At 52.2% G+C, this 11,409-nt stretch overlaps 1 protein-coding gene across 2 annotated transcripts; it reads left to right on the top strand.

Moving 5' to 3' along the window:
- Positions 1 to 2,513: 2,513 nt before the first annotated feature.
- Positions 2,514 to 8,094, top strand: LOC119095416 (uncharacterized). 2 transcript variants are annotated; one of them, XM_037218258.1, is made up of 4 exons: positions 2,514 to 2,597; positions 3,779 to 4,043; positions 6,183 to 6,316; positions 6,673 to 8,094. In XM_037218258.1, exons 2-4 carry the CDS (start codon positions 3,932 to 3,934, stop codon positions 7,744 to 7,746), a joined length of 1,320 nt encoding a protein of 439 aa, XP_037074153.1. In that variant the 5' UTR covers positions 2,514 to 2,597; positions 3,779 to 3,931; the 3' UTR covers positions 7,747 to 8,094. The 2 variants fall into 2 exon arrangements, with proteins under 2 accessions (XP_037074153.1, XP_037074148.1); XM_037218253.1 differs by lacking the exon at positions 2,514 to 2,597 and adding an exon at positions 3,465 to 3,575.
- The last annotated feature ends 3,315 nt before the right edge of the window (positions 8,095 to 11,409 follow it).

The raw sequence follows: 11,409 nt of genomic DNA, 5'->3' as shown, positions 1-11,409 counted from the left end.
GTTAGGTCAGGATCTCCCAGGCAGTCAGGTCAGGACCGCTGGGACAGTCAGGTCAGGACCGCTAGGACAGTCAGGTCAGGACCGCTAGGACAGTCAGGTCAGGACCGCTAGGACAGTCAGGTCAGGACCGCTAGGACAGTCAGGTCAGGACCGCTAGGACAGTCAGGTCAAGATCTCTCCAGCAGTTAGGTCAGGACTTCTCCGGCCATCAGTTTTGGCGGCTTTGCTCTACTTGCTGGCCTGTCCTACACCAGCACATAACCTATTTAAAGGGAATACTCCACATTCATACAGGGCTTTGAACCGAAATAGACGCGTTGAAGATCATTTGGTGCAGTTCACAGTCCTGCCCTTTTTGAGACCCAAGTTCCTCTAGTGTTTGAACCACACACCCGCGAAGACTTACAAATAATTTCAGGTGAACAATTTCGGGGTCATCCAGGTGTCCATGACTCCATAATGACGTCATTCAAATTCTGTCACATTATTAGCCATGCGGCGGTCAAGGCCAATAAGAATATAGCAGTCCAGCCGTTCACACCTGGCGGCCGTGAGCACGATTTTGAAATATGTCGGTCGTCAATTGGCTATCAATGTTGTGCAAGCTACGATGAAGTATTCAAGTAGTGATCTATTCAGCAGCACATTTACGAAACAGCAGTATTGTGCTCAGCGCAGTTCTCTAGAGCAGCCTGTACCATTTAAAGTAAAGCAAGAATTATAAGTGAATTTATTTCATCATGGCTCATGCTTTCTTCAATATCTTCAAACGTGAAGCATTTCCTTAAACTTTACTTAGATCTGCATACATACTAAAAAAAATTAACGGAGTGGCACTGGGTGGGCACGTGGTTACCTTAAGGTACGTTTGCTGCTTAAAGGTTGGCTTAGAGGTAAAGGTAAGTTGTGTTTGTGCCTTTTGGATAGTTCAAAAGTAATTTTCTTCTTCTCACTTCAAGAACAAAGTTGGTCGAATATGTCCATCGCGTGGCTGAATGTGCCATAATATATATATATATATATATATATATATATATATATTATATATATATATATATTATATATATATTATATATTAGCATACATATAGCCATAATAAGTACATACCAACACTTTCCACCTAAATGCATGTAACATCTGGCCTTAAGTATATTTCTCTCATTTCTTCTTCGTCCGCGGACGACCCTGAAATATTTGGTTGCATAGCATATATGGATGGTGTAGGCAATTGCAAACAGAGGTCCCCATGTTTTGCATCGATGTTGCAGCATTGCGTGGAACGGGAGTAGAATAAAGACCTGTTATGCTTTCCCAGACTGTTTCTAAGTCCTGTTATCATCTGCAGCGAAAGAAGAAAGCCGACCTATGGTTGAAGCCGCATTCGATTCCAGGTAAACAATCTCGCCGGCGGTTCTATGCGCAGTGTCGCTGGGGTGGGAGTCGATGTGCATACTTTGTTGTGACCAGCACAATGCCAAATATGGCACATCCGTTGTTCGATGAACCACTTGAAATGCGATCATGTGATGCCGAAAGTTCATATCTGAAAAACGTCCGCTCTCGGCTAAGCTGCAATGAGTCGGTAAAGGAAGTGAAATCACTGCCACCTCAGCTGCTGGTATGCGTTATTTGACTACGCGCATGGCTGAAGGCAAATGCATGTGTTTAGGACAGAAATATGGAATGGTGGAATAGATGGAGTGCTAGATGGAGTTACATTGGTATGGTGAATGTGATGACTGAATACATGGAGTGAACAGATAAGATGACGAGACGGCATGAATAGATGGAATGGCAAACATTTTAAAATAAAGATCGTCTTGATGCATGGTCGTTAGAACAAACAACTTTCTCGGATTGCTCATGAATGTCCACAGTGGCGGAAGCCGAAACCTCCCATGGGGGTGGGTCCATTGCAACTGTCTGCCGTTTGCCTCTATGCATCTCTTCATTGTCAAATAATAGGTTGCGGCAAAGTTGGAGGGGGGAATTGTTTCCCTGCCCCAAGCCTGCCCCCTCCGTTGTTCGTCCCTGGTGAAGCGATTTAACCGCGGGTCTCATGTCGATTTGCAGATTTGACATATATCAAGCGTAGAACGGTTACTTGGGCAAATAAGGGGGGGGGGGGCAGATATGCGACAACTTGCTTGTTGTTGCTGTTCGGCCGTAAGACATAGTGTGATGCAAAATTCAACGCCTGGGTATGCAGGAAGGAGGCACATGGAGACTTTTTCAGATTAACAGGTCAATATTTACGATTGGTCGAGAGCCTGTGTTGGCATACATTTCGACACGATGCATTTTTCCACACCATCCGTCCACGATAGGTGAAGATCGTGAAAGATCCCCCGGCCGGCAGTGTGTGGGACAGCAAGCAGGCTGCCGCCGTGATTAAAAACTCCCCCTCCGAGCAGAACGAGATCATCGGGACGAGAGGAGCCTGAGAAGTCAAGGCAGATCGGCGAGCCCTTGCGGCGGGGCGCCTCGCAGCAGCAGGAGGACTGGTGAGCTGATCTTACAGAACTCCATAGCGCGGCGGCGTATTTTTCCTCTTCGGATCGCCCCTTAAAGGGGGACATCTGCCCCCGGTCAGCCAGGTAAGATGGATGGACGCGTGACACCCGATCGACGGTGCGCGAGGATAACAGCATAGCTGTCTCATTCCCACCTCCCAGGATTCAGAACGGCTATTTTTTTAATGCAGCTGGTTCCGTTTTGCCGCGTTCACATATTATCAACAGCCAAACGCTGGAGGTGGGATGCCGTGGTTAAGGACATACAACCATATACGAGGAGACAGCCGTTCATGGTGCCTGACCGGACCTTCCGTCCCGCCAATTCTCCGGGCATTACGGGTGTGGGTGGGGGGCGGGGTCTGTGATGGAGTGCATTCGCTGCGCAGCTACCCGACTGCCGCTGGTGGCTCGCGTCGTGGGCTGATGCCATCGCACCTCCCCACAAGAGCGAAATTAATAATAAGGAGCCCATTAGTCAGTATACGAGCCAGATAATGCCAAGTGCACGACTCAGCACGTATAGACTCCGGTGCATCAACACGCACGTGTGGGTCGCAGAGCCAGGATGTCCTGCCCCAGGCTTCTGCCGCCACCGCTGCTGGTGCCTGTGATCGATGCAAGAATGATGAGCAAAAGTATCACACTTTAGTATATACCGAGGCCGAAGGCGAATAGGGCGAAATATGTAAGCTAATCTTGGTCTGCCTTTTGCCAAGTGTTATGATACTACCATTTGTTACGTGCTCTTTCCTTGATGTTGGTGCTCCGGCGCTGCACAGCGCATGGATTTGAGAAATTCCGTGACTTTTGTCATACAGACCGAACAGAAACCTCTGTGTTTTTGGCATGCCATCGAGATTGACGGCATACGTACCGCTATATTTACGCCAGTGATATTCACAAGTGGCGCACGTCTTCCAACGTGGCGCGGAAGCCGTGTGTGTGCAAAGTGCGCTCGGAAACCGTGTCCTGGCAAGGTCACATATAACATCGACGCGGCGTGTGCGCTCCATGACGGCGAATGGGAGGACGAGCGCCATCAGAAGGGCTTCGCGATTGGTTAGCGATTGTGACGTCATTCTTTTCGTGTCCTCATTGAGTCGTTTCTGGCCTGTCCGGTGGCCGATGGGGAATGTTCCAGGCGTGTTAGACATGCATTACGACGTGGCTCAATTTGACCACATCGCATTCAACAGATACCGCCGTGTCCAATGGACGCATCTGTGCCCTGCCTCAATCAGCTTGCTTTGTTTGCGGCCTAGGCAACACAACCGCGCACCAGCGACGCACGACGGCCCAGCCTCCGCCAGAAAACATCAGCCCACCTGTCCCCCGGCACCAGCTGAAGCCCGGGTCAGGTCGCACCGAGCGACCCCCGCTGCCTGAGACACCTGCGGCTGTCACCGCCTCCGACCATGACCTGCTGGCGCCGCGCTCTGCTCCTCATTGGTGGACTGGGCCTGTGCAGTGACGTCATCGGAGATCCGCGCAGCCTGCCCGACACGGTGTCACCAGCTGACCGGAAGCGTGAGTAAGCCGCTGTTGTCGTGACCACGCTTGCTGTGCCCAGGCTCCCCGTGCCGGAAACGACGCCATCGCAGCTTATCGCGCATGCACCCAACCGTGCGCCTCGACCATTGAGAGATGCCTTGTTGGTCGACCGGGCCTTACTGATCAGAATGAAGCAGTTGTAGCGTTGCTCCTCGTTTTGCTTCGAATCATTTTTTTTTTCCTTTTGGAGTCAAATATCCGCCATCGCACCGCTGCCTTGAGTGCCGCTTGCTGCCATGCACCTTGAGTGTAAGTGACAGGTTATAAAAAATGAACATGCTGGGGGTGTAGCTTCCTATTCAGTTTGGGGGGCTTCAGCCCCCCCCCCCCTTCCCAACTTGGGATCCTGCCCCCTCACTTTGGGAAGAAAGTGGGCCAAATCTGGGAAGAAACCTGTTTGTTGGCACATTTTGAGGGTAGGTTTGGTCTTGTTTCACTGTACAGCCCCCCCCCCCCCCCCCAAATGATTTGGTGAAACTACGCCCGTGCATTGGCTGTCGACAAATAGTGCAGTCAGCACCAAATAGTACCCAAATAGTACCAAATAGTAACTTTACGGAGTGGGAAACCACATCACCGGAGCCCAAACCGGTCCGAAATCGGGGTCGTGATAGACTCCTCGCGATTCGATGGGTCCAGTCGAGTGGTTTGAAAGGATTCCCAGCAGAATTCACCTTCCTTTTAGTTTCCTTAAATTGAACTGCACCGTACGAACCACATTTCGCTAAAGGCGCCTGAGAAGAATGTAAAATTGTGGCCGCCCGATTGAGCCCATGAATCCGTGCTGAAGCGCCATTAAGCAGCAATCGATGTCGACGCTGCAGCTGGCCTCAGTGGCGGCCATGTGTGTAAGACGTAGCTCAGTCGTACGCTCGCTGTTTTGTTCAGATGTAAGAACCTCACACACCCGACCCCCCTACCGTGGCGGAGCGTTTCATCGCACCAGTCAGGCGACTGCGCTGGGGTCAGTTCCCGCGGAAATGTTTCGAGATTAAATTAGGACGATGATTTACTGGTAGTACTTGCAGCTTGAGGTACCCCATATTTCAGCTTGACATCAACTTACGGTAGGCACACGACTTTGCCAGCAAAGTACAGCAGAGTTGTGATCCTTGAGTAATCATTTTTCATCGTTGCCGGCGGCTGGTCAGAAGCCTGCTGACTCCAGGTTGGGTGGTTAAAGGCCCTCTGTTGCCGGGCGAACTAAGCAGAGGCCCTCTCTGTTGCCCGGTTAGCTGGTCAGAGGCCCCCTGTTGTCCGATCGGCTGGGCAGAAAGGGGGGCCCCCCTCGTTACCTACCGGGTCAACTGACCAGAGGTCCCTGTTGCCGGGTCGCTGGTCAGTTGCACAATCGGCTGGTCAGAAGCCCTCTGTTTGCCGGGTGAACTGGGCAGAGGCCCCTGTTGCCGGGTCAGATGGTCAGAAGCCACCTGTTACCTGGTCAGCTGGTCAGAGGCCCTCTGTTGCCGGGTCAACTGGTCAGAGGCCTCTGTTACCGGGTCAAACTGGGCAGAGGCCCCTGTTTACCGAGTCAACTCGTCAGAGAGCTCCTTTTTGCCCGATTAGCTGGTCAGAGGCCCTCTTTTGTCCGATGGGCTGGGCAGAGGCCCATGTTAATGGTATGTTCAACACTGATCAGAGGACCCGTTGCCGGTCAGCTGGTCAGAGGCCTCTGTTGCACAATCAACTGGTCAGAAGCCCTCTGTTGCCGGGGTCAGCTGGCCAAGGCCCCTGTTGCCGGGTCAGCTGTCAGAGGCCCGGTCGAATACTCGCCTCCGGCTGTATATCCCTGCTGGGATAGCACGCAGTCCGTTCGCCAAAGTCGATGGGCCATGGCTATAAGTCCGATGTAACCCTAGCACGCCCGGCTGAATGCCGGGTAGATATCATCTAAGTTTTGCATACAATTTCATTTAGCTCGACTAACCTGCATTTGCCTGCGACATTGTCACTGACAGTTGCCTGGACGACAGCTTGCGACAACCGAATATAGTGTAGAAATGATGAGACTCGTATCATTGCAGTATCTTGGAGTTTGATAGAGTACGTGCCGCAGACTGCCCCGTTGGTGGCGTCTTTGGTCTGGCATCAATCTCCTTATCTGCCGTGCTGCAGCCTGTCCTGGAGACGACGTCATCGATGTGTTTGTCGTCATCAATGCGAGAGGTCTTGTTGGTGATGATGACCTGGCCGTCTGGAGAAGACTGGAGATGATCTGGCACGCGTCCGAAGTACTGCCGGACGACAAGGTGGGCCGGCTGCGAAGGAGTTCGGACACTTTCGTCTGTCTGCAGGGAACAGGTGGCCAAGTGTGATCCGGTTCTCACGAGCTGCATCGACCGCAACCATGTTACCTAAAGTAACAACAGTGTTAGAGTCACGTGATTAGCTCTCCCGGTCCTCTGTCGTGCTGCTGGGCTGATAACTTGTCAAGTAGTTCGCAAATGAAACAGTTCATATCGCAAAAACCTGCATTTACTATGAGAGGTGAATCTAAGACTTCACTTGACATTTTGTACATACATGTGTCATGCCTCTGTCGACTTCTTCCGACTGCCCTCTTTTGGGTGGTAGGCCAAAGCCAGCTTCTATTATCTGCCGACAGGTGATTCTGTACGACACGCGACCTCCATTGCCGCCCGTGCCCGTGCCCCTCCTGGAGATCACCGCCGCTCACCACCCGGACAGTTTCTTCACCACCAACATCACCATCCCCAAGTTCAACTTCTCGGACGCACCTGTTGTCTCGCACTGTCTGGGCGTCGGCGTCGCCTACGTGCGCAACGGCCTGTCCGTCGCCTCCAACTGTCTGTACAGCCGGCCGGACTGGATGTACGCCGCCGCCGCCGACCTACGCGGTCTTCGCCTGCACGAGGTGATGCTGCCCGGCACGCACGACGCCGCCTCCTACCGCGACTACGAAGGCAAGAAAACCGACGACGACCTCTTCACGCGCTACGCATCGGCGCAGGAGGAGACGCTGCTGACCCAGTTCTTTCTGGGCGCGCGTTATTTCGACGCGCGCGTCGCCTTCTATCCGAGCAGGGCCGAACGTTTCTGGGTGAGCCACGGCTTCGTGCCGTTTCGGCCGTTCTCCGTGGTCGTCGACGACCTGGTGGCGATGCTTGAACGGACGCGCGAGATCGTCGTGTTCGAGATCGGCGGCTTCGAGGGCGCGTTCGACAAGCACCCGGAGGCGTACCAGGAGCTGCTGGATGCGCTGCTGCCACGGCTGGAGCGCTGGCTGGCGCCGCTGCCGCCCGGCGCGCACCACCAGGTGCTCCTCGGTGACCTCTGGGCCAGCGACCGGCGGCTGGTCCTCAGCTGGGACGCCGACGCCTCTGGTTACGACATCCTCTGGCCTCGCGTGCCCAACACCTGGCACAACGATGACACACCCGAGGCGCTGTACGACACGCTGAACCGCAGCATGGCCGACGCGCCGCGGCCTGAGCTGTGGGCTCTGGCCGGCGAGATGACCGACCACCCCAACGACATCATCTTCGACCGACTGAAGTCACTGCGTGACATGGCGGACGCGGTTAACAGGAATGTGTCGCGCATGGTGCGCTACGACTGGTGGGACCTCACGAACATTGTCATGGCCGACTTCTTCATGAGCACGTACAACGCGGACACGGCCGTCTTGGTCAACTGGCAGCGCGCGCACTGCCGCTGAGCGCCTGCCGCGGTAGGCAGGGTCACAGGTCAAAAAAGGTTAAGGGGGCAGTCAGGGGTCACAGGTGCTATACGCTTAATTTCGGTACATGACGGGCCAAGGGGTGGCAGCAAAATGCGCAAAAATGGATGACAGATTTGACACGATGGTGGTTTTAGTGGCACTTCAATTTGCCCGCTGGTGCTTGGGACGGATGGACTTGGACGGGACGATGTGCCCTATAGTGTACACTTGTCCAGAGATATGCTTCATGGTGCTTTACGCTCTGTACCCGGACAGGACATATTGCGTATTGACAGACGACGTACCTAGGAGCTGCTTGCCGGTGTTCAGAGTGAAATGTACGACGTTGGCACATAAACTGAATCTAATACAGGTGCGAGAGAGAGAGAGAGAGCTCGTCTAGAGTTCATCCACCGTAGCTACAAATGCCATCGTAATCAAATGATTCCCACTGTTGTGGATGCTCCCTAACTTGGTGAGACCCAGCGCCTAAGTGTAGCTATTAAGTAGGGCGCCGTGAATATAATACTGCCATTAATGGCGTCGTTGGCTCGTACTTTAAAAACTTCTACAGTCAATTCTCACATAGTTCCAAAGCTAGTAAATTCAGTAAGAGGCGATAGGTGTTCGTGAATGTCAACCACAGAGTGCGCAAGTTACTTATAATAACCTGGCGCGTTTCGAAACAATGTGCGCAATTTCAACAGCTTCACTGCTGTTGCCGATCTTTTAGCCTTGTTCTACTTAGCGGTGTGGCTGGCATCTGAAACTCGAGGAAGACACGGACAGAAACATTGAGAAGCCTCGCGAGACACGGACAGGAACACTGAGAAGCCTCGAGTGACACGGACAGGAGCACTGAGAACCCTCGAGAGACACGGACTGAAGCATTGAGGAGCTTCGAGAGACACTGACTGAAGCATTGAGAAGCCTCGAGAGACACAGACAGGAACACTGAGAAGCCTCGAGAGACACGGACAGGAGCACTGAGAACCCTCGAGAGACACTAACTGAAGCATTAAGGAGCTTCGAGAGACAATGTCTGAAGCATTGAGAAGCCTTTAGCGATGCGGACTGGCGCGTCGAGAAGTCTCCAGGACCACGGACTGAGAAGCCTCGAGAGACACGGACCAAAGCATTGAGAAGCCTCGAGAAATACGGAATGAAAAATTTGCATGCTCTGAGCAATCAACACACCGAAGCATTGAAAGCTCAGATGGTCACAAACTGGCGGGCCTGTCTGCTGCTCGGCCGTCACGTAATCCACGCACAGTGTCACAGTGACGCGCAGTGACTGCGCGTCACACAAATGGAATTTTACCCGGCGATGTACTCAACCGCTCTCGGAGCCGGGGTATTGGAGAGAGTATGGCCTGGCTTGGTGGTCCAGCTGATGAGGCAGGGTTCTGTCCGCGTGGTTAAGTCATGCTGAAGATCGCATGTGGGCGCTGTCCACCTCTGCACGTGCACGGTGTGTCCGTGACTGCGAAGAATTAGTTACTAGCCCAGCGGATTTTGGGCGCCGCGTCTGTCTCTCGCTGTCAGGCGGGACGCACGAGCCGGCCCAGCCCCATCGCCACGTGGCGCCAACGGAAGTGAGGTCGTTCAAACGAGGGAAAGTTACGCGTCTGAGCCATGAAGGTCAGGGGTCAGTGTTGATTGTATAGTGGCGTGCTGCGCCCCGGAGCTTGCCAGCGTGGTGACGTCAGTGCGGGCAGCTTACGGGCCTCTAGATGAACCCCAGACCGACACATCGTTCGAAGTAAGGCAGGCTGCACTGGTGTGATGCTAACCAGGCGTGGCTTTTAGGCGTAATTAGATTTACAGGAAAGTCACCAGGCCCGGCTACAACGATGCTACGCTGTTGCTCAATGAGGGCATGCCCACTTGCGCCGATAGGATACTGATAGCTTAGTGGTCTTAGTGGGTTAAGGGATGCCAAAGGTACTGGGTTCGATTCTCCACTGTTTCCGCTCTCCCTGTTGGGCATAGAAACAGAACCACGGGGGTCACCATGGACTTTTCGTAGGGGGGGGGGCGACGAACTCTTGCTTAAGTTTGGCTCAGCCCCCCCCCCCCCCCGTTTCCTCACCCCTACCATCACCGTGGTTCTTTAGTTTAAATAATATGCTCGATTGGTCACCCATCTCGGTTTTATTTTGGGAAAACAATGTCAGTGCGGGTGCCCAAAAAAATATGGACACGATCAATATCGACGAACAAAGATGTCGGACGTAAAATATAAACACGTGAAATATGGACACATAAAATATCAACTTCGTAGGATAGTGACACTTCAACATTTTTAAACGCAAATGTAAACAAGAGCCGTTTCACGGAAGATTACGGTGCACGGCTTTAAAAAGCGTCTTTTTATGTTCAGCAGTCATGATCTAACCCCATACCTTTTACCAGCCATTGTTGGCTAGAACTGTTTCGCAGGATTTAAACACATCCTTGCAACACGCCTAACTTGATATAAGGTGTGGTACCAGCCAGTTAAGGAAAATGATCAGTCAGGAGGCCATACTTCTGATATTTACCCTGGCTTGGCAAGGTCAAGCGGTCACCCTGGCGCAATTACATATAAAAAACGCAATGAAATCGTGTTCGTTTCGTTGCAAACATGTTGTGTTGGTTTATTTTGTCATTGCTCGCGTTAGAAACACATGGCTTGGAGGCAGAAGGGTAGCTGGAGTGGGTAACTTGGTAAATAGCGCATCTTAGCAGAATATAATGGGTATATGCTTGCGGCGCGCATCAAGGGGGAATATTTAATCCTATCCATTTCACAACTGCTACTTGTATCGCTCAAACAAAATTTTCCAAGCACTGGCATGCTTCCCTCAGAACCTAGATAGGCGCCCTCAGAGACCGCGGATGCTGCCCGCGGATGTCTGATTTTCTTCTCAGGGCAGAGACAGAGCGGTCCTAGGTGGTTGCCGTCGGTGGAACAGCGCGCTTCTAGTGCCAGCCCTCCCCGGACATCACCCAGAACTGAAAATGTTGCAGCATTTTTGGGCCCTACTGCTCGGGGTCAAAGGCTGTCCTCCCAGAAGTGCGTCATTTTTTATTTCTGTCGCGTCAACCATGGGCCCAGATCCAGTATCGGATGTTCAGAACTTGGTCCCTTTGCACTCTGCCTTCCCCGTCCCTTCTCCCATGTCTGGCACCGTTGGCACCTCTAGCACGTCAGCTGTTACCCGATTCCCTAGTTTCGCTTGCGTGTACGCCACAGGCAAAAGTAGGCCAGTTGTGATGAAGCTTGCCGTACATTGCATGGTTGCATGCATCCACGTACGCAGAGATTATTACTACTTTCTGTTATATATGTAACATTTGAAATGTGATTTTTTTGTTACATCGTGATCAGAGTGCTGTGATCAGAATCCATAATCCATTTAAGCGAACATATTCGTGAAATTTTTGTAAGACGTATCGACGCGTACGCCTCAAAGAGTTTAAATCACTTATTTGACGTTTGAGTATTTTGCATGTTGGTGCTTTATTTGAAGATATTTTACGTTGACGAAACTCTAAATATCCACGTCTTGCGGCGCTACTGCTTTGTGTGGCGAGATTTTAAGCTCTTGGTGTTTTCCGGGGCGATGTTTTCCGAGACGATGCTTTGCGCGTCGATATTTCGTGTGTCGATAACTT

Source organism: Pollicipes pollicipes, unplaced genomic scaffold, assembly GCF_011947565.3.
Source record: "Pollicipes pollicipes isolate AB1234 unplaced genomic scaffold, Ppol_2.1 Scaffold_1611;HRSCAF=1890_pilon_pilon_pilon, whole genome shotgun sequence".
Taxonomy (NCBI): domain Eukaryota; kingdom Metazoa; phylum Arthropoda; class Thecostraca; order Pollicipedomorpha; family Pollicipedidae; genus Pollicipes; species Pollicipes pollicipes.
Note: the sequence above shows the minus strand (reverse complement) of the source record. Positions and strands in the feature narration are given on the sequence as shown.